Below are 26,576 nucleotides of genomic sequence, written 5' to 3'. Positions count from 1 at the left end.
AGCACAGAGCTGTTTACAAGAACCATTATGTTGGATATGTTCCCTTACCAAAGGCACCAAACTATCTAACCAACATTGCCTTGATCGTATGCCTACCCATATCATTTATCAACTTCATCGGTTCCCAAACAATATACCTCAAACACTCAAAAAGCAGTAATAATAAAATTATCATATTTCATTCAGACTGCAACTAGAAGAACTGAAAATACATAAAGGACAACCTCTACTATGTAGAAAATAAAACAATTCAGCTCTGTTCAAAAAACAATTGACTGGGTTGCACACCACAGCTGTGACCTTACTCATGAGACTCATGTTGATCATTCTTCTGGTATATAAAACCTCCTTGATTTGACCTCCTTGTCATTACTTTTATGGATGCCAGCAATTACTCAGTCACAAGGAAAATTGTTGGCACACTGCAGTAAGCTGAGTAGTTTGCTCATGTTCAGAAACACTATGGCTTCTTTTTCAAAGAAGCTGGTACCTTGAATTACAAAATTCAACTGAATGACTAAGAAGATATTTTAGTACTTAGCAAGAAAACTAAGACATGCCCTTGCAGAACAATACATACAATTATTCAAAGCATGTAAGATACTAAAAGACTGAATCTTTCAGGCATCTTAATTTCATCACAAGAACTTTCATGTACACTCTCTTAGGACTCTATTCAGGCTATGGTAGCTGACATCCAAGCTGTTCCAGTTCTTATTCTTGAGATGCAGTGACAAATCTCTTCACTATTATACGGCTTTCAATACCACTTTGCTCTTCTTCCACACAAAGAGAAAATGACAGAGGGGGGAGGGAAGCAATTCTCTTGTATGTTAAAACAATTGGTTCAGTTATCTGTTGATTCAATACTCACTGTTATATGATTGTAAATAAGCTGAGACCAGCCAAAGAGATCTGCTAATCTGTAAAAAGCCGCCAATTTACATCGTAACAACTTCTCCCCTTTTTCATAGGCAATGGAATCTGATCCTCTCAGATCATTCACTGGTGTCACCATGCCAAGACCTGAAAAGGAGAAGAGGTAAAAAAAGCACAAGGGGGATTGCATTCAACATCAGTTCAAACTTAACAATACACGCTGCTATTATAGTGGTTGTTCTTACCAGTGTATATCAACATATTAACCTAAGAAACGGAGAGCAAACTTTAATTACTGTAATGCCATATTTTATATTATGCAAATATAATGACAGTCTCTAGCAAGGTCATTTATCTTCAGTAGACTCAGCATTTGTTTCCTTCCTTAATATTCACTAGTGCTAAGGTGATACTGCATTCCTTAGAAAAATATTTTCTCTGTCAAACTCATGATTGTCTGTTAAAAGGAAAATGTAACTTCAAATACTGCACTTCCTGATACATGATTTGTCATCCCTAAAAAGAAGGAGAATTACCCATCTAAAAAGATACACACAGGTTCATTTAATTAGGAAAAATTAAGTACAAGCTAGAGCAAGGAGGATTATGGTAAATAATTAAAAATACCATAGTTCTAGTTATAGTGCAATTAGAAATGTGGTTAAAAGTAACTGTGATAAAGCAATCAGGCCATGCTACAGTCTAAACTACAGACTTATTTTGTAGCACAGGCAAGGATTTATGTTATCTTAACATAAAACCTGTGTGTACATGCATCCACACATTTTGGGTTTTGTTTTCCTTGCTGATGTTTCTTGTCTATAGCTTCACAGGAGAAAGCTGCAAACAGTATTTCAATGGCAAAAATAATTAGTTTCTAAAGATCTTCACTGTTACTAAACTACTAATGAGCACTGCATTTTCCTGCAGACAATCCACATGACAAACATTAGTGATATTTAAATCTTCACATTTCTAAACTAGTGCAGACTTATCAGGTTTGCTTTTCAATTTAGATATCACATTTGAAACAGCTTTTGATATAAATTATATACATGAATCTCATTCCATAGCACTGTGGCATTCAGAAACTAATCAATTAATTTTATGTTTGCAATGCTCCTGTAAGCAGGAAAGGACAGCATTTGAACTTCACAGCACTTTTCATTTTATTCACACTGTCATTTTAAGCTTTTCAAGAAAAAGAATTTAACTACTATAAATTAAGGTGCACTCACTCATGTTTAACGCAGCCATTCCTCCTTGTGGTGCTGCAGGGTAGACATTTGGTACATTTGTTGTCATGAAATCTGCTATCTGTTGTAAAGCCAATAAACCTGTTGGGTTCTTCCCCTTCTTAAATTGTTCCTGGATCATAGATTCCAGTTCTTCACAAAAAGCCTAGCAACAGGACATTGCATACTGTAAAGTGTGTTCAAATGAGCTTCAACCCTTCAAACACAGATTCTTTTTAGCAGTTGGATGGAAACATCTTATACCTCTTCTGAAAAACAGTTCAGAGCAGAATTACTGAGTGCATAATGTTACATGAAAATGTTGCTCTGTGGAACTCCAACGATGTGAGCCATTTTTTGTGACTGGAAATTCCAGCATTCTCTCTCCAAGTAACACCAAAACCCATTTAACCCACTAACAGGGATTTCTGGAAGAAGCAGGATGTACAATCAACTCTAACACAAAACGTGAAAGGGAAAGTAGCAGAACCACAGAAGAGAAAGAAAATTATCAGTGTGTCTCATAGGGAACCGAGAGCCCAGAAGGCATCCAGGAACACAGGAAGGAATTGCCACTGAATTTTTAAAATAGGTTTAAACAAGGGGTAGTTTACTACTTCCTGGGTTTTTTGTTTTTTTTTTTTTTGTTTTGTTTTCATTTTGGGTTTTTTTTGGTTTCAACTTTGAAAGGAGGAAAACAAGAAGTTTTTGTTGATTCTTGGGGGTTTTTTACTATTGCTGGTAGCTGTTGCTTTTGATAAGAGACACTGGAATTTGTACCGAAAGAGAAGTATTCCAATCTTTAAGATTTAATAAAATGGGTTGACTTCATGTGGAAAAACTAAATATACCATATCTCTATTCTTAATGAAGCTGTGTCATGGAAAGTTTTGTATCTGAAGTCACCCATCAGTTACTACAGAAGGAACAAATATGAGAGAAATTTTGTTTTGTGTACTTTCTCTCTGAGGGAAGCATCTTCAATATTAAATGTCAATCATTCATAGTTTATTATTGCGCACCCATTCAGAAAGAGATTCATAAAAATATTTTCATATATCGGAATCATGCAAGAAAACCAGCACAGATCTGCCTTGTATAAGCTAGTCTTAGAAGTGTTACTGAATTTAAATGTTTAAATGAACACTGAATAGATGAAACAAGTGAAAAAATGTCTGATCAGGACTAGATTAAATATGATGAAAAATGTTGACGATTACATAGAAAATTCTGAAAGCAAGACTGAGGAGATGTTTCATAAAGTAGACAATAAAAATTCAACCAGATAATGTGAGAAAAATTAGGATATAATTAGGATGTTTTAGAAGAAAGGTCAACCAGACAAAAGGTTAAATTGACCCAAGATATCACGAAATTCTCCAATTCCAGATGGATATTAAAAATAGAGATAATAAATTTATCACTTCCAGGATCAAACATATTCTTCGCTTACTGGGCTTTGAAGAATCATGGAGACTCTCTTCTTCTGTTCCATCATGTTAAAATCCTGGCGAAGGTCAGGTGCCATATTCCTCTCTCTCAAATAATCTGGATTATTTTCATCAACTCGATCAAAATACCTCTCTTTATGAGGGGCTGTTGTTGGAGGTGGTGAAGTCACCACCCCCACACCAGAATCACCATTCATAGCACAGTTTTAAGGAACCTATGAAGAGAGGACAAAGAATAATAAATAAATCAAGGAAATAATTAAGAACTTTTTACATGTTTCTTGTTTCAGAGCAACAGTTCAAATCCATCTAAAATTAGCATGGCTTCCCAAACACAGAAACTATATTTGTGCAAATGGATAGCAGTATTTTAGAGGAGAAAAAAAGATTTTAAAATACAAGATCAGAAAAGTAGGCTAACATATATGAATAGTCAAATACACTGCATTATGTACATGCTACACAAAACTAATACGAGAGTTCCCATTTAAACTACCTCCAGTTCTTTAAACTGTCTACACAGCTTGATTTTCAGAAGCACTGAAGTCCTTCAAACCTTCTCACTGACAGTAACAGAGAAGTTCAAGACATATGAATCTAAAATCATTGCTTCTGGTTTTGTGTTTGATTTTTTTTCTTTTTTACTTAAAAAGTTAAAGCAGACATGTACCAATATTGCACAAATCAGAATTTAAATACTTATGGAAAACAGGATATTAGACATGTTCATTAATACAGAGAATCAACGCCACCAAAACATGCTCAGATTGCAAACACATTTCTGGAGACAAACCTAGAAATACTGACTCTGCAAACTGAGGCATACTTTTCACAAATATATTTATTTGTGGTTCATTCAACATGCACATCACTACATTAGCATGCGGGTTTTGGAATCTGGTAAGCGCACACACACACACACACACAGCCCCCACCAGGGTTCATTTTAGTTTTGCATGTTGTAATCAGCAACTGCATGTAACTACTGGAAAGGCTGAAAACTCAGCTGCTATTGCTCATACACACATCCTTCTTTCACTCACAAGAACCCCTTTGTGTAACATTATTCCAGTTTTCCGGGCACAATATTATAACCTTCATTCCAAAATCCTTTTTAGAAGATTTTTTTTGAAGCCTTCCACTGACAAACATCTAGTTCAAGAAAGACACCCTTGCAATACCTGGAGACTCAAACCTCTGATTCCTGACACATCAAATTAAAATTAAGCTCCTCTTTAATTATTACATTAGAAAACAAGTTTCAAAACTAGTTTCTTATTTCAGAATGAACAAATCACTGAACTGAGATAGCTGAACACAAGGTATTCTTGACTCTGCAGAAGAGGATACAACAATTAAAAAAAAAAAAAATCTATGTTAGCTGTTAAGACACTCAAGTTTTAGATGCTCAGTGATTTCCACCCACTGAGTTGCTACAGAAACACACAGAGACACCTCTGCACTGTTTAAAGTATTTCATTTTAAACTAATCAGTTCAGGCTTTAAAGGTCATGGTCAGATCTCTTTCTTTAAAGTAAGCACATACACACATCTTGATTATTACAGCTTCTTTTAATTACTAGCTTTCCTCCATCCAGGACGAAAAACAGTTTACAGTGAGAAGAAATAATGCTTTTTTCTGCATGGAAAACCTTTTAAGGCATTAGACCGAGCAAGTTTTAAGCAAGTGAAATTATAGCAAAGGAGCCACCTCTCCTGTGACAGCTTCAGATCCCTAACACACACCCTCCAAGTCCTCTTCCTCCTCACAAACCCCAGCCTGCACCATCTGCCATTTCATACCTTAAAAATTCTTTTTAAGGCCCACTAACACTTTTCACATCACCTCTTCTGAGCTCTATTAGCTATCCTAGTGCCTCTACATCCAGGTTTTTGTTGAAAAATGACAGCTTGTGATTCAAAAATACAGCTTACTCAAAGTAATAGCTCACTGGGCTCAATCTAAGTCTGAACTTCACCACCCTCTGCTTATCACAAGGAATCAGGGTGTTTAGAAACAGTGCAAGGGCAAATCCACAAATAAAGACAAACTGAACCACTTCAGAAGTTTAGAATTTGTACTGCATCCTGTTGAGTGTAGCTCCCAATGTCTATTTACTTTAAAGCAAGCATGGGAAAACCATCAAGTTTGAGTTTACCACCACCATAAGAGAACAATGGTCTGCTCCTGCCTGCTGAAGCATTTAATTTCCAGAGTATATTTGTGTCACGTTGCATCTTGTGTATATGTGTATGTGCAGTGTTAAAGAATACACACATCTGCAAACATAATTTTGTATTTTATTATTTACACTAATTCCATCTTACTTTCAGAGTACCAAAAGCTATTTCCAAACAAATTGCATGCATTACGTTTTCTTACTCACACTGGAAAGAACCTGGTCCCGACCAACCTGCACAGGCAACATTAACATGGGATCTCCTTCACCCAAGTATAAAATGGCATTCAAGAAGGTCCTGGGAAGCTATTACTACTTCACCACTATGGAGTGGCAATAATTTAACAGGAATTCAATGTTTAACATTAAGTGATCATTTTATATCTAAGGTTAAATGTCCGTTTTACAGCTCAGTTTTGTAGATACCCAAAATTAATGGCATTCCCCTTCAAGATCTAGTAATTAACTGTTTCAGCATAACTGTAATAGCAATTTTTTAATGGCTGTCAGCTACTGATAATAAAGGTATTGATTTTTGAATTAGAAACAGATGTGTTTGACAACATTTTGCACAAGCCATTGAAATTTATTTATGAGTTTCCTCAGAAGACCCTCTGGGAGTAAGGCACGATGAACTCTCCAGTTAAGAGCTTCAGTAATAAGGTCTGAACACTTAAGCTGAACACACACTGGGGAATGGCCAAGGGTTCTATAAACTGGAAGTCACACTGAAAATCACAACAGGTTGCCCAGGCAGTAAAAAAAGAAAAAAATTAAAACCATCTTCACATCCAAAACTCTTCAGTACAGACAGTTCCTTTCCAATGTAGCGTACTACAGACCCAAGCAAGATAAGCTATAATGTCAAAGGACTTTTTGCTATGATAAGTGTTTTTATGTGAGAGACTGTTCTAACACAACTGTGTCAGAAAAAGCCACACCCTTAACTGAAAAAGCCACAGCTGGAAAATGTAAGTGCATAAAAAGCCCTTTTCTCTCAGAATCAGCTATTTTCAAGTATAAACAGTCAAAGGGAACAGCATTTATTACTGGGAGGGGATCATAAAATCCAAATCACACTTTACAGTAACTGAAGCAGCTAGATCCAATTCTTCTAATACACATGTACATATAAATTCTAGAGATGACAATAAACCACCACATCAGATAAGAGCCACCAAGCCAACTCACAGCATATTGTATTTATCTCAGAGCATGCGTATGTGTATGCAATTACTATAAACAGGTTGTTCATTAAATAAATTTTTTGTTAGAAAACCAGCTTTATAAAATTTATAGCGCATTTACAGAAACTGTGAAGCGTTTACAAAAGACATTCTGAAATCTGTATTAGTATTTCAGGTTACTTTCAAAATCCCCTTCCTCCTCATCCTCTTCCAATCCAAGAAGAGTTTTGTCACAGGATTCACCTAAGATACAAGTGGTAATACGGAGTTTAGCTTAAATAAAGTAAGGAAGAGTTTTAGAACAGGAATGCCATAAAACTGTTCACATTAACATGCAGAAAAAAGAGAAATCTCAATTTAAAAAGAGCTTACGTTCCTCAGTACTCAAACTGGAGAGTTAGATGATACACATATAGTTAAAGAAATTTAAACTGTTAAGACAGTGAATAATACCCAGTAAGAATCTACGATAACTTAAGGGCACATAAAAAATCCAAACCCATAAATCTAAAAAAATATATAAAGTAATTTTAAAAAGCAACATTGGATTTGGGCTGGCATCTCAGTGTAGTTAATAAACATATTTAAACCTTTAATATTAAACTAATTTCAATACCTGGAAGTTGGGACAGATCTAAGTATTTATGCCTCTGGTCGTTTATAGATTTAGTGTTCCTCACCTGAATCAGCATCATTATGAGTATTATAAGAACCTTGAGAAGATTTTAAATGTCTCACAACAGGTACACTAGCACACTAGGAACCACCTAACTACTTTTCTTGGAAGAAATTAATTTTTCCAATCGCTCAAAGGTTGTTTTTGGTTTTTAACTGCTTGTAATGGGTTATTTTTTGCTCCTCCACACCCAGAAGAAATTCTTTTTACTAAGGCTGCAGCTGATGGAATCTGACCTACTCAAAAGGCTCCGCTGCCACCGAAAGACTGAGTACATCTCTTCACACCAATGCAGCTTTAAGTCTGCTGAGGCCAATTCAGAACAAAAATACACTCTAAGAGGCAGGAAGGAGGTTGACAAGTGACAAAGGAGCCTAAGAAACTTCTAAAATTTAAAATACAGAACCAATTCACAAGACAGCACATACAAGAAAACCCCTACAATTATTTTTTTTTAATTTAGGAGAGTTATCTGATTAAAACCTTACAAAATCAAGTCATTTCAGAGAAGAAAAAAAAACCCAAAACCCTGCCCTCTTCCTGTACAATTTCTCTGTACAAAATAACATGCAAGCAAAACATCTGTATGGGACCTTATGTCAAATTTGCAAAGTAAATGAGGAGCACACTTCTCCACTGTCAATACAATCCCAGTCACTGGCAACAAAGATAGAGGTTACCCATTTCCAGAACATATAGCTCCTGAGACCTATTTTGACAACGCTATAGTAATTTGCTTTGCATCCAATTTTTTTCTGACAGTTCTTTCAACAAGTTATCTCCTCTCAGACTTAGTGGCATAGTTCTGGTGTAACAGAGGTGAAAACAGATTTGACAAGAAGTTACCGGGGAAGGGACAGTGGGGCAGCACAACAAATTAAAATAACCTGTTTTCTTTACTGTTGTGCAATTGGCAAGCACTCTTTGAGGAGCAGAGTTACTCAAAAGGCTCATGTAAGTGACAAGTCAAGCAGTGTGCTGGCAGGAGGAGGGAGGGAAGCTCTATTTTGGGTGAAAACAGAAAAGGATGGGGAAAGAACAGAGAAAAGACAGAGTAACTTTACGGCCCAGGAAAGAGAGTCACAGCGACTGTGGAAAACTACAGAGCTGAAATTACTGCACAGGGAAGTTATGAGGTGGACAGGAGGGAGGGAGGGGAAGGGAAAGGGCTGGGCAGCACTGGCATGGTGCAGCACTGCAGGCAGCAAGAGACCCAAGAGTTAATTGAGCCATTGGGAACAGACTCAGTTCGTATGAAACTGAGCTGGTGGGGAGATGGTGAGGAAGCAGAACATCCATCTACAGAAAATAAGGTTTCATTATAATTTCGTACCTGAAAAAAAAATTTATATATTCACCCTGTTACCTCTTCACTCAATATTCTGATACTTTATGTATTTTTTCCAGTTCTCCTTTACTTTAGAATAACATTTGCCAAATTTGCTCCTTAAAAACTTAATATAACTTTGTAATAGGGAAATTATCTATATTTGCACCAATGTCCATCATTTTCAATGAGAACATTTTGGCACCAATGACACTGGATTTGTTCTTGCCATTTCAAATGTTTCCTACTGAACTTTTAAAAGGAAAAGCTGGCACTATCTTAGGAAGTCTAAGAACAAAGAAAGTAAATCATGACTGTACTACTTACTAGACAACATACTTTACTTCATGAACAATTATTTTCTTTTTTAGCAAATGTTCCTAGCTCACGCATCTTCAGAATTTCCTCTGCTCTTTGTTTTCAAACAGGAAGAGAATATTTCATGAACAAGAACAGTTATTTATCTTGTACTGAATGCAGGCACCATCATTAACAGAGATGCTGTGAGTTAAACACTGGACTCTGAAAATTTAGAGAAATCCAACAGTAAGTTTATCTGACCAAAAGTATAGCATTTTACATCTGTAATGTCATGCCTCAGTACCTATGACAGTAGTTCAAGAAACAGACTGTATTAGAGAACAAGAAAAAAAAACAGACCAAGTTCCAAAAAACTTTGAAACGCACCTACTCTGTAAGCAATAATTTCCCATTTTTACCTTCTCCAAAACACTGAAATCAGAGAATCAGAGCCTACCTAGCACAGTGGGCTGTGAGTGATCACATTGTTAGATAAAGAACTGGCAAAAATTTATTTGGGTAAGCTTGAGACCTCAAACCATATGCAACAGTGAACATTTATATCAGTTTTTAAGACACAGTATTACTTGTGAACTGAAGCTCATCAACAATTCTTATTTCCAATACTTACATTTCAAAAAAAAAATCTCTTAAAAAGGGTAATAACAAAGAATAAAGCTAAGGATCTGCTTCAAATTGGACAGAAACATCTAAATATTTATGAAGGGCAAGTATCTATGTAACAGGATTGTCAAAACAGCAGTTGCTACCGGCCTTTTAACATATCAAATACCAAATTGCTTTCTGAGTGCCAAAAAAAATTACGATTTTCTTTGTTTAAAAAAAAAGATCACTAAAAACTGTTCCATTAAGACGGTATACTTATAACATTAAGTCCTTCCTTAATTGGCACCCTGACTGTATAGAAAAAGTACGGATCCTGTACTTAAAACAGAATGAATAATCTATAAGTTAGGAGGAAAAAAAAAAAAAAAAAGAAAGAAAGAAAGAAAAAGAAACCCCCAGAATCTTGGAAATTACATGACTTTAGAAACAAAACACCAAAACCTACTTCTGGTATCCTGCTAATAATCAGACTTTCTAGGCTGCTGTGTTAAGAGAACATTTAAGGAGCCACAGGTGAAGCACAGCAATAACTAAGTCAGGTTGTAAGACAATGTAATTTTTGTCTAGCTTTACCACAGCCAAATGAAGCTGGCGACAGGGAAAAGCCAATGCAGATTCACTAAAGGCAAATCATGCCAGACTAACTCCATCACTTTCTACAACAAAATAACATTTTCTGTCAACATGGGGAGGGCACTGGATCTTGTTTACCCGGACTTCAGCAAAGCATTTGACACTGTTTCCCACAGCCTTCTCCTGAACAAACTGGCAAGACACAGGTTGGGTGGGTGGTCTCCAAGATGAGCAGAAATCTGGCTCTCAGGCTGCACTCAGAGGGTGGTGATCAAAAGATTTAAGTCAGACTGGCAGCCTGTCAGAAGTGGGGGAGCCCCATGGATCAGCAGAGGGATCCACACTGTTCAACATCATCACAAACTATCTTGATAATGAGATTGAGAGCACCACCAAGTTTGCTGATGACACCACACTGGGTGGTGAGGTGGATGCATCTGAAGGCAAAGCCTTCTTCCAGAGAGACCAGGACAGGCTGGAAGAGTGAGCTGACAAGAATAGTATGGAGTTTAACAACAAGTGCAAGGTCCTGCAGCTGGGATGACAAAGAGCCCGGTACAGGCTGGGGTCTGTGTGGCTGGGGAGCTGCCGTGACGAAAGGGACCTGGGGACCTGGTGGACAGCAAGGAACAGGAGTCGGCAGCAACAGGCCACTGCAGCAATGAAGGCAAATCGAGTCCTGGGCTGCATCCACAGGGGCATCACTAGCAAAGAGAGAGACATGATCATCCCAATGTACCAAGCGCTTGTCAGGCCACACCTGGAGTACTACTGTGTGCAGTTCTGGTCTCCACAAATTTGGGAAAGACACAGACTGGACAGGGTCCAAAGGAGGACCATGAAGATGATCAAAGGCTGCAGAACCTACTCTATGAGAAAAGGCTGAAGGAGTTAGGTCCTTTCTCCCTGGAGAAGAAAAGGCTCAGGGGGAAGGGGGGGTGACACAGGACAGGCTGACGACACATGACACACACGACTTCGTCACAGTTAAAGGGTGGCTACAAAAAGGATGAAGGCTCTCTCTTCACAAGGAGCCACATGGAGAGGACAAGGGGCAATGGGTAGAAACTGCACTAGGAGAGGTTTCATCTTGATGTAAGAAAGAAATTTTTTTACACTGAGAAAAATAAATCACTGGAAAGACCCCCACCCCCCCCGGAATGTGGTGGAGCTCCCATCGGCTGAAGGTTTTCAAGATACGAGTGGGTAAAATGTTAGATAATCCCATCCAGATTCCCTTTCCCATGACAGGTTGGTTCAGACAATCTTTCAAGATCCTTTCCAACCTAGCTTGTTCTATGACTCTACGTAGCATAAGACCCCCCTAAAATTTAAGGCAGAATTTAGCTGGGCAGATTCAGCTGGAATTGTTCAAATACAGCTGTCTAAATTCTGCAGAAGTTTCAAAATATATGTCTCATTATACATAATTAAGTCCTTGCAAAGAGAAGAGGGAAGAAGCCAGCATTAAAAGTATACCAGAAGCTAAGACACAGAAAGACAAATTCCCTCCTTTTAATAAAGGATTTAAAACACCAAGAGTATCAAACTTTTAGAAACAGTAATCACTCACCTCCCCTCCTCCCTGACCTGGAAAAGCACTGTGTCCCAGAGACTGGACTCCGCGGGAAGCTGCGAATGCTGCACACAGAGGAACAGGGCAGCACACTGTGCTATCCCTCTCCTCAGCACCTGGGACTGGCCTCACTGGAAGGTATGGTTGCAGCCTATGCTCACCATTAGATACCATTTTTATGTTAAATTAATAAATCATGCTAGAGAGGATTTATGTGGGAAAGATCAAATTTCCAACTGTACTGGGTCTCGCTGAGCCAGAATTGGTTTTCCCCTATAGCAGCTCATTCCAAGTTAATGAAAAATGGGAAAGAATCCTAACCTAAAAATGGGACTAGGAATAAGATTACTATAAGAAACTATTAATTTGTATCGCCTACTGGCCACGTCCTCAGTTTCTTCCCAGTTCTAGCTTTTTAACTTCCTTTTGCTTCTTCAGACCATTTCCTTGCCTCTAGATCATTTCCTTCTCTGATTTTCCTGCTAAGCAGTTTACATAACAAACAACAGAACAGTCATTTCTAGCCTCCAAGAATTTGCTAAAGACTACAGTTTCAAAGCAATTTATTAACTCAATACCAAAATCACCTCGCTTTCAGTTCTTTAACTCAGTAACTTAATCTACTTGTTTCATGCACTTCTCATACAGTATTTCTGGAAATGTTCAGTACCTAAATTCATGAAAGATCAAGGAAAGCAAGAGCAGAAATCATAATATAAAATGTCATGCTGTTGATACAACAGTAAGAAACTCTCTACAAAGTATCTTAAACCACAGACACCTTAAGCTTTTCTGCTGAAACATTAAGAGTTTCACAAATGTACTAGAAAATTTGCATGCAAATGACAAAAAAGGAATTTCACCAATGTCTTTTGCACTTCTCCAGGCACAATGTGGCAGTATGAATTCTGCAAACTATCATATATTTTTCCACTGCCTCTTACCAGAGTAGCACCAATGGTCACAGGTGGTAATGGCAGTGAAGAAACTTTTTCTTTGCCCTACTTTGGTGTCCATTAGCTCCAAAAACAACTCCTCACAGTTCAGTGAAAAACATGGGCTTCAGTGTTATGGCTCAGAGCAGTATCATGGTTTTCATATCAATTTATTTTATAAAGTTGCTCCAACACTGAGACTGAAATCTGGACATTGAACCTGGACTTAAGAGTCCCCAAAATAAGTCCTCAATTATACTGCCAAATAAAAATCTGCCAAATACCACAGAAGTTGATCTGTCTGCAATTTTATTTCAGAAATCTGAGCTCTAATTCAAATAATTACATAATTATGTAATTAATAGTGTAATATCACAAACCTCAATTTAACACAACTAATGTAAAGAAATACAACTGGAGACAAAAATTAAGCCAGGATTACTTAGTGCTGAAAAGGCAAGATTAGAACTGAATTTAGGACCTGTCATAGATCACTGTGTAGAAATTGCAAAAGATTTTTGGTGGGCTACTGTAATTGTAAAACAAATAATATCAAGTAGCAAAATGATCTTGCCTAACTTTGAAAAAAACGTTACTGGAATATTATTTCTGGTTCTCATATACATACTTCAAAAAAAAAGACATGAAATATCAGAGTTCAAGGAAAGGCTACAAAAATGATCCAAAGAGTAGAAGACTAACTTGTAAGGATTAGTATCCTGACCAGGTTAACTGGTCATAGAGGTAAAAGGGCCTTTCAGTCCTGCTAACAAAAGCAGAAAGAGATTTAACACTTGGGAGCGAATACCAGACACTTTGCCCTTGAATAGAGATGGAAGTTTCCTAACCAAATACCTACAACACTGAGTTAGTAACTGTGCTTTGAAAACCTTTATAAAATGCAAGTTTTAAGCCAGCTTCCAGAATACCTTCTACTATGTGTCTCCACTGAGATCCGAGTCCTACTTGCTTCTGAAATCTATGAAGCTGCCCTTCCTTCTTAGGCTTTGGGGAAAAGTAAGTTCCCACATGCACAATATTCCATGTTATCTGCACCTTCCAAAGCACTTCTAGTATTCTAGCACTTTTTTTTTTTCTTTTTTAAATAGCACCTTCTTCTGCTGGTAGGTTGGTGACAGCTGGAGACTGAATGTCAGACAGAAGGCACAAGTACTCAGAGACAGTATCAAAAATCCTCCTTAATCCTTCTCCTGCGCTCAGATCAGACTTGTAATTAGGACAAATTTTTGCACAGATCAGGTAGGATATCTCTTACTATGTTTTAACGATCTTCTGCAGTATGAAGTGCAAATCTCCTATCCAAAACATTCAGGCATAATTTACCTGAGAAGTTTCAGCGACAAAAACTACAAAAGTTCCCAAATACCTTAGATTCTCTCACTGGCTTCCTTGATGCATTCAGAGGTTTAGCCCACTGAAGATTAATTGCTTAGGTTAACGTTTTTTAAAGTTAAGTTGAACAGCCTACAGAATAAAAATGGTTGCACTAGAGAGGTGGTCTCTCTATGCTTTATTGACAGAACTATAAAGTCTGTTGAACAGAAAACATTGGCGACCGGTATTTTTTCCAGCCTGCTTTATTGCTACACTAAATTGCGTCTGATGTCACATAGACTCAGCTATACACGCCACTCAGTACTACATAAGTCACTAATTTTCATTTTTATCCTCTAATTGTTCAGAAAGTATCGAGGCCAAGACAGTGTAAAATTCAAACATTTTTCCACTATTAATATTCATGGATGGCGGCAGCAGTACCAGGAAACAAATGTAGATTTGTTTTTGCCATCAGGGTCATGAGTCCATACAAATTAAGAGGTTTAACCCAAATACTGCTTACTTTTAGGTTTCTATGAACCCACATGCACTTCCCCAGCCTCACACTGAAAATGCCAAGAAGCCAGTGCCCTCAGATTTCTGAACACAGGTCAAATCAGATCACCAGCTTTCCAAGGGCAGGGCCTCAGCTTTATCCAACAAGTATTTAGAAAGCTTGAGACAAACTGATCAGCATGTCTGACCCAAAAATGAACACTGACCTTAAAACAGAGTTATAAAAGCTGCTGGACTTTTAATTCTAACACCGGATATGTGGAAAACGCACACATCAGTTTCTCAAAGATAGAGCCAAAACTGACCAAAGTAAAACTAGATGTTTGATTTGATGATGTAATAAATCGGATAAGAAAATTTCCAGTTTTCACATACACACCTCTGAAATCAGACTTTCCTAGGAAACAACAGCCTTAAAATCAAAGTCTCCAAACTCCTTAGCACTACTCCACACAGTCTCCCAGAAAGCAAGCCATCTGCTTACACAGAGGTTGCACTTAACAGAGTCTACTGCTGCTTCACAGAATACCAAGCCCAGGGAGACGTGCAGTGGTCGCACAGGTGGCTTTATTCAGTGCTGAGAACTAGGTCAGGACCTACAATTGAGGACAAGGTTTTACCATTGTCCATCGTAAACTTGGGGATACCTCTGACACAGCAGGTCAAGAGGAAGAGCACATAGCACAGGCTCTTCCCCACAGCAGTGGAGAAGCTGTAGCGCTGCGTGAGAACCGTGGAGTTTGTAAGCAGCTTTACCAGAAGGCAGAAGACTCCAAAGCTCATTTGAATGCAGGACACAGTATGAGTTTCAAGTTGTCTAAAGGAAATGCTCTAGGTGCAAAGACAGGAGGAAAGAGAAGCTTCCTTCTTCCCTCAAGATTTTCTTTTGACTTCAAGGTTCAGCAAAACATGCAAAATGAACAAGCCCCCTCCACTATGCAATATGACCACAGTAGCATTGTTTCACTTTGCCTATAAGGTTTTATAAGCAATACTTTCTGATAATACTACCTATCCAGTGCTACCCTTTTTTTAAATAAAGGAGAGTGGACATTCTAAAATTATAGCCATGAAAATCTACCTTTATTAAATGTTTGTCAGGGTTTTCAAAAAGGTGATACCTGATCAGTGTCTGGGAAAAGACAAACAAGCAAAAAGACCCCAACCACATACCCATCTGCTATCACAGATATCAAAACTCTGAACAACTTTATGTTTAATATTTAAATTATCTTTAATGTTCACCGCTGTTGAAGCCACTCAGAACCTATGCTTTCAAAAAGTGCTGTAAATAACAAAAGCTCCTAAAAATGACAGAAGAAATTAAAACTTGTTTTTGAACAGGAACATAGATACTTCCCTGATACTTTAAAAATGCAAGAAATTTCAGTAACTTTTAAAGTATTCACATCTAAAATATTAGTATCACGATGCATAAAGGATGAACTGAAATGCAGCAGTGCATAGGCGAAGTGGCCCCATTTTGGCCAGGATCCAGTTATTTTCATGTAGACTGAATAGCAAGAGATGATATTTCTGAAATGCGTTGGCAATGAACAGAACAATGTCATTTAATCCTTTGAACTATTCTGCAAAAATAACTTCTTCCAGAACAGCTGGATGACATTCTGTATCTTTACTCATTTACAGGCAAGAAAAAAAGTACTGACAGTGAGAAAGTGAGTCTTTTCCCCTCAGCTACGCATAAATAGTAAAAACACTGCCCTAGACTTTGTTAAAGTTACAATTTCACTTTATGCAAGCATGAGAGCTATTTTATGGGTTTGGTTGGGGGGTTTTCCAAGTTAATTCAGGTTAAACACTGAAAGCATCTCTCAATCTAGAGTGAAAAATCTGTTGACCTTCCTGGCTACTACCCTCTGGAACAGAGGACTTTTCAGGGATAAACCTTCAAATTGATCATATATGACAAAAACAAAGACCAGGTCATTTTAGTTTTAAATATAAGTGCTTAGGGCAAATCTAGATGCACTGTATTTTCAAGGGTTCGAAAGTATGACAGACTGTGAACAACTCCACACTTTACAGTCTCAGTATACAAACCCCATAGATCACTAACAGTTAATGTGGCATGCCCAGAATGCCTCCAAACTGCCTATGGACATGTATGAACAAAGACACCAAGGCACTGCTCCTCAGTCTCGCCTCCAGTATGGAAAAGACCACATCTAAACAAAAAATTTCCATTTACATTACTGCTCATTAGGAGGCTGGAAGTGGGACCTTTAAAGAGGGGAGTAGGAAAAGATTCTGCAGGGTTTTTACTGGAATTAAATGTTACTTTATCAAGGAAGTCTATTAAGAAACAAATTCTAAAAATCAAGCACATAATTATCAGATTCTGCTTTATGTTCATTCTGATTGTGTAAAAAGGCTTAGGGATTTATAAAAGAGTCCTGCAAAAAGTACTGCAAAAATCAAAATACTGTAGTTCAGCTTCTTCATTCACCACAATTATTAAACCTTAATAACAGCTCTTACACATCCTGATTTGGAGACACATTCTTATTGAAGCAAGGGCAAATTAAAAGTGCATAAGTATCAGGTTTGCTTTCCAGACCAAAGTAAAGTATGTTCCTTACATATTACATTAAGGAACAGTGCCACAAATGTTAGATGTACTAAATGATATCTATTTTTATTATGTTATTAACTTTTCTTGTGTTGGTCTGAGCTCTTGCTCTGAGGTACAAGACCTTAGGGGAAAAAAAAAAAAATCTAACTTGCCTATCCATCAACAGTAATAATTAGTTTCCAGAGAATCTGACATACACACGCCCCCCCCCTTTTTTTTTTTAAAGAACTTACACTTATGCAATTTTTATTTGCATCAGAGTTAAACTAAAATTGTCCTTTTCTTATACAATATTCCATTTTTGTTGATAGATTTGTTAAGCAATGACATCATCGATCTTAAGTATGCTTTTCAGGAAATGTTAAGAAAGTTACAAGCAATTAGCACAGCTGCTCCAAAAGATCATGAAATCACAAAAAGAAGGATGAAGAGCCTAAGAAACCATGTGCATCACTACTTGGCAACAGAGCCACAAGGTGAATTTACTATTTCTTGATTAATATAACTTTGGAGATCCTACAGCAAATGCCCAAGAAAAGCATCTTGCATTATTACGAGACTAGATGGTTGAGTTTTTTGAGATGGAACTAACCTGAATATTCATGACTAGAGGCATGAATTCAGCCATTATTTTCTGGCAGAGAATCCATGTAATTCAGAAATTGCTAGTGATTAGAGAGTGTGCAGGCATTATGCTGGAACCAGCAAGTTTGATATGTAAGCAGCACAAATGTGGTTGATGGGTGTGTTACCAGTTTGCGCTAGAAGAGAGTGAATCAAAGCACATAAATGAGGTGGAGGACAATATGAAGACTGGAGATCTCAAGTAGGGTTGAATAAGGCAGATGAAGGCAGTAGAGATGTTGAATTTTTCATGAATTTCCCATTCACATTCAGCTGAGGCTTCTTTGGGTGGCACCCCCATTCTTTTATAGCGCTTCCCAGTTTTGATGGGGGATGGAGGAAAGGACAGAAATCTAGATAAATTATGAGACCAATTTAGTCTCTTGACACAGTAAAATTGAACAGAATTTTAAAAGCCTGTATGCAGGAGGAAACAAGTTTGGAGAATGCAAGTCTAAGTATTACTTTTGACATAAACCTTCCATATGTGATTTTGTACTGAACTTGCACATAAAACCAGCTTGGAAATGTGAGCCTCACATATGTATCGTCATTCTATTTCCAAATTAAACAGCTAACAACCAAGCTTATTCAAATTCTAAAACCTCCTTTACAAATGCCTGATTAACCACCATGTAAATCCTTCAGATAGATGAAAAATTTTAGGAAGACAAAGTTGAGTACACCATCCTTTATCCACCCTACACTGAAAATTTCTGGACAGTGTTTGGAATACATGCCCTATGTAAAGGATATTAATATCTTCATAGACATCTTAAGGAGGGACAGTAAGACAAAGTGCATCCCATTACACAGTTCCCAAATCCAAGAGCATACTGTTTTCCATCTCTCAGAATGCTCTTGACAACTTTAATCTACAGATTAAAGCCATATAAACTATGGATAAAAGTCTTACTGGAATTATTTTCCCTGTATTAGATTGTTGTGTGTTCCGCATTAGGAAACGGCGTGTCAAGAAACTCCCATGAACAGTATTTTAGGAGCAACTAATTTCTGTTTTACATTTTCCCAGGGGAGTGTGAATGTGCTCCCCACCCCAAAATTATGCAGTCATGTTTCCTACTTCTGGGTAAACCTCAAGGGTCATGCACACCCACACGGTAAGAGATGAAACACCATGAGAAAACCATCTTCCTGATCATGCTGCCTCCCTTGTCAGGCAAGTATTGCACAACTGAATATGGCTGCATAAATTAACATTATGCAAAACCAGGACTTATCTTCCAGCTGAGATTCTCATTGTTTCCACCTGACAGTGGCAAAAAGATGTTATTTACTTCACTGTACAGGTTTTCAGAATTACATCTGGGGAGAAATGCAGTAGTCCAGTTTCTCCAGTCACTGTAAATCATGCAAACACTGCATTTAATGGCTGTTTTAGCAAAGGTACTATCAGAATCACAAACACAACTGTCTATGGCAGACCAAACTTTTAACATTCCAGGAGTCACGGCCACTCTCCCACTTTCTACTAGGCCTATTTCTTAATTTCTTAGCTACGACCATTCCAGTCTCCATACGGTTATGTTATTCAACTGAAAATTCAACAGAATAAAGGAGTATGCATAAAACACAGAAGGACGTGCAGAAACCATGGCATAAAGATTTTGTTTGTATTACAGGAGGACAAGGACTAATCTAAACCTGATACTTGCTCAGTTACTCCAAGGGCTGCAGATGCTCTGCACGCCACAATCTAGTTAACAGACAGAACAACTCGTGCTCTGCTCTGCTGTTGTTACAAAGTAGGCACATTTATAAAGGCTGCCTTCACTGAAGAAGCCAAGCTGGACCTATTTACATTTTGGGTCACAGTCTGAGACCCTAGGGGACACACATCAACTCTCCCTCCTGCTCTTACACAGACAGCGCTTTGAGAGACCCAGCCCCAAGCACACAGTTCAGCCCCAAACATTAAGACAGAGGTCCATACCAAAAGTATCCAAAGGGTCACAATAGTTTTTGCATGGCTAGAACGTTTTCCAAAACTAAACTAAAACCATTACTAAAACCAAACAAACAAAACTGAAATCATGCTTCTGCACATTCTGCACTTACTGAAGTCAAGTCCAAATGTAAAACATGAAAGGGTCCTGTTGTAAACACACCCATGCTTCCAGATTAAACTGAACACCATCCATAAAGACTAACACCTTTAGGCAAGGATTATTTTAGTTGACAAACATCTGAAGATTAATAGTAGAAAAACAATCTTTCTACATATCTCTCATCTTACTGTTTGTCTAAAAAACAAGTCCACCACCATACTGTTTTTATTATTGTTTTTTACTCAGATCCCTACTTGGGACTCCTATCCATGGACAAAACGTCCTCCATCTTTCAACATTACCACTACCAATAGCTAGAAAACTTTTAACAACAAAATACACGTGCTTATGTTTGCCTAGTAGTAACCAGAGACCTTTCCCCACTCCGTTCCAAAAATCAGACCTATCCAGTGTTGGGTTTATAATCCCAGAAACAGAAATTTAAAATAATGAACAAAGAGACATAGTTGTATCAAATCAGTTGGTTAGACAAAGATCCTGAATAATCCACACAGCCCTGTCAAAGTACTTTTGTTCCTGACGCAAGCTGTAAAATGAAATCTTTCTGGAAATCCTACTGCCACTATTTTATTGCTGAAACACCTATGTACAATTCTTTCAAGTTCATTGAAAGGCTACTGGCATTAGAAATTGCAAAACACAGTGACATGCACACTGTATTCAAAGCCAGAATTCTAAACCCAGCTTTTACAGCTATTTCCCAAACAGCATGCAGTCGGATACATGCCAGCAGTTTCTGCCCATGTGAAGTCCAACTGATCTCAACAAAACCTGGGAAGTTGTTTTGCCCATCTCCTTGGAGAGCTGCTTACCAACTGCGTGGAATGAAAACAACAATCACTTCCATTAGAGCTGTATTGTAGTACTTGTTTTTACAACAGTATTATTTTATATGTAGAAACATCTAATTTAAGTCTTTGTTTCCATATTTTGTAAGCATATTTTGCTTTCTCAGGAGTACAATATCATTTTGAAACTCTTCCTTGACAGCTATTCCCACATGGTGCCTGCTGCATTGCTGAGCCTACACAACTGTTTGTGTGGTCATGCTGTGAGCTGGATAACAGACTAGGGTAGGTAATTTGTAAACAAGCTCCCCCATCCAAACCTGCAATCAGATCTCTTCAACAGAAGCTCCTGCCCTTAAGAGATTTCAATAGGACCAAACATGCCCGCATACTTAAATGCATACTAGGCCACAAGCAATTCCCACTTTGTTGTTCAGTAACAAAACATCCAATGAAGTTTAGGAAATCCAACAGAAATCCTACAAAAATGTGTTCTATAGAGCTGCATGATAAATGACACATACTATCCCATTTTTAACATTAAAATGTTACCTTCCTATGCATATCCAGACAAAAACATATTCTATCATGTCTTTCCCAGAAGTCCCCACACAAGACATATATGCAGTCCACACAGGCCATTCAACCTCAGGGACCTTGCAGCCAGAAATTAGTAACTTCAAGTTTGGTTTTGTTTTGTTTCTTTTTAAACCAGAAGTTCAGCAGTTCTAATGCTCAAATATTAAGCCTAATGCTTATTTAGTCAACTGCTTCAATTTCATAAAGAGATTCTGCAGCATTCTATTCTGTATACAAAGAGTTTCTGTATCTGCCAGAGTAAAAACCATTTGCAATTTAATAAGCAAGCAACAAAACTTTGTCTAAAAGGGCAAAAATTGTCAAACTCAATCAAACTAGTGATTTAACTTTCCAAATACCCTAATTAACCATGGCCAGTGTGCAATTTTAAGAACAGTACAACATGCACACACGCTCATTTGCAGTGATTTATTGATTTATGCTTTACACCATGAAAAAAGTTCCATACATTTTAACATTCCTTGTGTAACTGACAGAAAATGTTTTATCTTACATTGCTAAACTCTTGACCGTAACAATACCTCATAGCAGTAAATCCCATGGGCTAATACAGAATGTGATTTTTTAAAAGCAGTGTATTTTAAACATATTATGTGTAAAAAATCCTAGAGAAATCCTCTGTGTAATGTAATTCAGATTTTAAAAACTGTTTCTGACCTTACAGTATCAATTTAATTTTCTACCCTATTTCAATGTATTTTTCTCACCTGTCTCCCCTAAAACCAACCTTAACTGTCTCTTCTACCCCACACTTGCTCACTGTTTTCTTTCCTATCAGTACCAGCTCTTACTATAGAATTTCAGAGCTCAGATAAGAATAAACAGGAAATACTTTAAATTCCACCATTCATCTTTAATCTTATGGACCTCTAATGAACATCACTACAAATCAGATGGTTTTATGAGGATGTTCAATGACACACAATACTAATATATGTCACTAGCGTAAGTTATTATTTATCAACCTTAGTTAGTCATCCTCAAGTTCCTTGCTTTCCTCCAAGTTTCAAGTAACCTATACAAGACTTGCCTCAAATTTAATTTGTTTCCGTTTTTTAGATCTTTCATAATATGTGAAGAAATTAATGGTAAAATCTGGACAGCCCATTATCTAAGTCATTGTACTGCATGTCCTTGTTGCAAACCTATTCTATGCAGTTGCTACTGTCTACACCCACTATTCCTTAACATTTTTCACAGGGCAACTAATCTAATCCCATAAATCTTGGAAAGGATGTACACTCATTCTTCTTTAAGGGGAAAGGGGAAAGTAAGATTTTTCTGACTCTCCAAAAATCAAATTGGATATGAACATGCATCTTCAGTTTATAAAACAGTTTAAATTTTATGTGCTCATGAGGCACAGTGCCAACACGAAAAATGTACCTCTAAGAACACTTAAAGCGTCACCAGCTAACACGACACTATCTAAAAAAAAAAAATATTACCAACGTTATACTCATATAAGAAACTAAAACGCCAGATCTGCATATGCTGCTGAAAATAGAAATTACTCCAATAGTGACTGCATCCCTTTCAGAACTAGCTACAGCATAGGCCACATCTACAGGGGATGCTATTCTTGACCGCACAATAAGAGGTTATTTCAATTTAAGACAGCTGAGCCATGCTCAGCTTCAATTTTGACAGATAAATGAATTTTAGAAAAAATCTAAAAAGCACATATAAAGCTAAAAAGCTTTTTCTTCTCTCCAATGTTTAATAGTATATTTTCAGTTAAACAAATTTACCTGGTTCACCAGAAGGAGGAGAAAAAAAAAAAAAAAAAGCAAAAAAAAGCTTGGCTTTTCAGTAATTTTTTTAATCATTTCTATCACTCCAAGGCAATAATATTATTTACTTCAATCTGACAACTTCTCAGTTACCATGACAAATCCTATACAATCCTAGTTGAAAGACATACTTTTAAGAACAAAAAGTCAAGATAATAAACTTTTACAGCTTTCCTACTACACATACATTAATACATTCTTTCAAAATACCAGTATTCCTAAATATATTCTCCTCATTCCAAGATCTTTAAGATGACATCTGCTACGTCATCCACTCTTTGGAGACTATTACCAAACAGCTTCAGACTTCGGATTCTTTTTACATGAGACTGTCTCTAGTTCACATGTGTTTAACAGTAAACGACAGACAAAATGTCTAAATAATAAAGGAGATTAAAGAAACTTTATTTGCTTAATAATCGGTATGCATGTACTAAAGAAACCCTCCTCAAGCTTTAAAGTATTAACTATAATTTAATAGCTTTCAAAATTATACCTGGCAAGCATTTTCCCCCCAGAATTCCATTTTGGGATGTAACTTATCTAACATTAACACTTAAACATGTGCAAAATGCCATTAAGTCATTGATGTTATGCCTATATAATTATTTACCATTCACATTAATCATTATGTTTGAATACAGCAATTTAAAGGAATAAGATCTAGTTCTCAGTCTTCTAAATTAGTTCTCAAAACACTGAAATACTGTTAAACTTGTGAATAAAGAAATCTAATTAAGCACACAGATAGGGCTAAACACTGCTTTGGCAATTATTTATACCTAAAATCAACAGGAAATTCAACTAACAGCTGAAGGGAAGTCAATAATACACATTAAGCCCAGTCAGGAAGGAACCTTTCAAACATCATTAAATTTCTACCCTGTCCTAACCAAACTACTTTCCATGCTTGAACTTCCTTCCAAAAATTAAGCTTCCTAGATGAACATTTAGAAGGAGTAAGTAAGGCAGAGTTAGAGATTAGAAAAATATAAAGCAGATACTCTATTTCTGTCGCTGTTTCTCTTCATATAAAAGAACATACCCAGTAACACACAATACTGATATAGATGAAACAATTGCACAAGTGAACATTTACAAGTTTCCTCTTGGGTCTGAAATACCTCAGCAGGAATTAAAGCATGATTTAACATGTCATAACAATTTAATAAATTAGAGAAATATTGTAACCTCAGGCAACATTAATTCTCCCATTTGCCAGCTGATGTCTTTCTGTCAGGGAGAAGGCAGTAGAACCCTTTTCTTTGTCAAGTTTCCTTTAAAACCACCAACTGTCTATTATGCAGAGATACAGGAGCGTCTCTCATCAGTGCAAACACAAGCATAAGTCTTCCTCTTATTAGATATAAGCTTCCAAGCTTATTAGATGGACAAAGTCTTAGAGCAACAGAATGGAACAGCATGGCAATACACAGCAACATGGTATACAGGCTTTTGACCACATCAACCCTTCAGCTTGCAACAATTTTTATGGGTTTTTTTAAACAGCTCAAAGGAGAATTCTCAAAGGACAAATATGAAGACAATGACATAGCTGTGCATGTGTTGTGAGCAGCTTCTTTCAATCACGCAGGACAGCACAAAAAGAAAACATACAGGGCTCATCATTAAATCTGTTGAATTACTGTGTTGATCTGGGATTTCTTAATGCAAAACATAACACATATTCACTACATAAGATACAATGCAGGATATTACACAGAACAGTATTTAAAACATCCTACTTGTCTAACATTTATTATCCCTTGATATAAGCATTTATATACTTCAGAAACCAACTGGTCTATTTCTCCAAGAAACAGACCACCTATGTACCTACTGGTCTCTGGACAGTATCTGGTCAAGTTACTGTATCATATTTGACTAACAAGACAGGAATTATTCCAGGAATGGATATTCCAGGTCAAGGAGTTAAATCCCAAGGTACTGTGGAAAACTACGTAACATTCCTCCCCCCTTATGTAAGCTAACCAGCTCCATCTTAAAGGCACTCTTATTCCACTACTCCTAAGGGAAGGATGCTGCAGACTTCTATGCCTCCGTTGCTTAGGAACCATCTTTTCTAATTTCCAGACTAGGTTTATTCTTGGATAGTTTATACCCATTTGTTCTCATACCTCAAGTTTAAGAAGCTCTTTTTACCCTCCGTGTTGTTTCACTCATATTTTTGTGAAGAGCAACCTCTTTCATGCTTTGTTTTCCCAGATCAAACAAGACACTCCTTGAGCTCCCCTTATGGAGCACATTCTCCATTCCCTTAAGTCATTCTAGCAATTGGTTGCTGTACCTCTTCCAGTCCAAATGCCCTTTTTACTTGATAGAGGGTAACAGGAATTAGCTACAATATTCCAGATGAGGTTTCACCAGTACCAGAAAAAGTCAATACTGCTTTACTTCTTTAAAGGAAAATATCAGTAGGGCAACAACAGCATACTTGTTATCCTAACGCTTTTTACAGTTACTAAATTTGATAGGTTAGTCATCCTGAAGTGTTCTAAGATCATCTTAATTTTTTAAATGCTATGGAATATGACTCCTTTTTCTACAAATCATGTCCTAAGGTCTCAACTTCATTCTGTGCAAAACCATTTTTGTATTGATAATACTTGAAATCTGATGAGAAAACACGAGAAAACACAAGATTGGCATAAGAAGTAGGAATACATCAATGTTTTTAATGAAAATACTACATTGACAAATTCCACTACTAACGTCCTTCCAATACATCACCTTCTGGTCATCCAGTTCTATCTGTACTCAACACATCCTGACACCATTTTAAATAAATTTTCGCAGAAACATCACTCTAGTTTTAACATGGAATCATACTACACATTATTGACTCCTAAGTTAAAAGAGGTCAGCTCTAACCACGTATCCTCTCCAAGAAGTGAGGTGTCTCAAAAAGAGACATCAGATTTTGTTGACAAACTCTTCCTCTGTTACGAGCTCTATCACTTCATACTCCATTTTCATTTTACCTCCATACAGAATAGCTTCTCTTTCTAAATTTAAACAAATCCCTGAATATTAAGGACACGCTAATGACACAGTAACTATCCCCAACCACCTTTTCCTCTAAACATAGTGATTACTTCTGCTACTAACCAGCCATCAGTATCCTTCTGCCTTAATAACAATTTGTACAACTGAACCTCTAATTACACAGACCACCTACTTCAAAACTCCAGAGTAAATATTACAGAGTCTCACTGATCTGCATCCTTTAAGTTCGACTTCATCTTTATGGAAATTATTTTTATA

General features: G+C 37.1%; 1 protein-coding gene and 1 non-coding gene across 18 annotated transcripts in view; both read right to left on the bottom strand.

Annotated features, from left to right (window-relative positions):
* ADD1 (adducin 1) overlaps nucleotides 1–26,576 on the bottom strand; it is a 65,515-nt gene that overhangs the window by 30,865 nt on the left and 8,074 nt on the right. For 12 of the 17 annotated variants that reach the window (XM_026846811.1, XM_026846817.1, XM_026846820.1 and 9 more), the window contains exons 1-4: nucleotides 19,262–19,382; nucleotides 3,568–3,780; nucleotides 2,118–2,280; nucleotides 875–1,026 (exon numbers count right to left, since the gene is read on the bottom strand). In XM_026846811.1, the coding sequence (XP_026702612.1) occupies nucleotides 875–1,026; nucleotides 2,118–2,280; nucleotides 3,568–3,762 (510 nt within the window). In that variant the 5' untranslated portion in view covers nucleotides 3,763–3,780; nucleotides 19,262–19,382. Of the gene's footprint in view, nucleotides 1–874; nucleotides 1,027–2,117; nucleotides 2,281–3,567; nucleotides 3,781–15,301; nucleotides 15,518–17,988; nucleotides 18,014–19,261; nucleotides 19,383–23,249; nucleotides 23,270–26,576 lie in introns of those variants that run through there. The other 5 variants (XM_026846813.1, XM_026846814.1, XM_026846816.1 and 2 more) reach the window with 4 other exon arrangements.
* LOC113479440 lies at nucleotides 19,053–19,208 on the bottom strand. Its single transcript, XR_003398254.1, has one exon. It is a non-coding gene; the product is annotated as a U1 spliceosomal RNA (small nuclear RNA).

Source organism: Athene cunicularia (genome assembly GCF_003259725.1).
Source record: "Athene cunicularia isolate RWA chromosome 4 unlocalized genomic scaffold, athCun1 chr4_part1, whole genome shotgun sequence".
NCBI lineage: Eukaryota > Metazoa > Chordata > Aves > Strigiformes > Strigidae > Athene > Athene cunicularia.
This window is presented reverse-complemented; position numbering and strand designations above follow the sequence as displayed.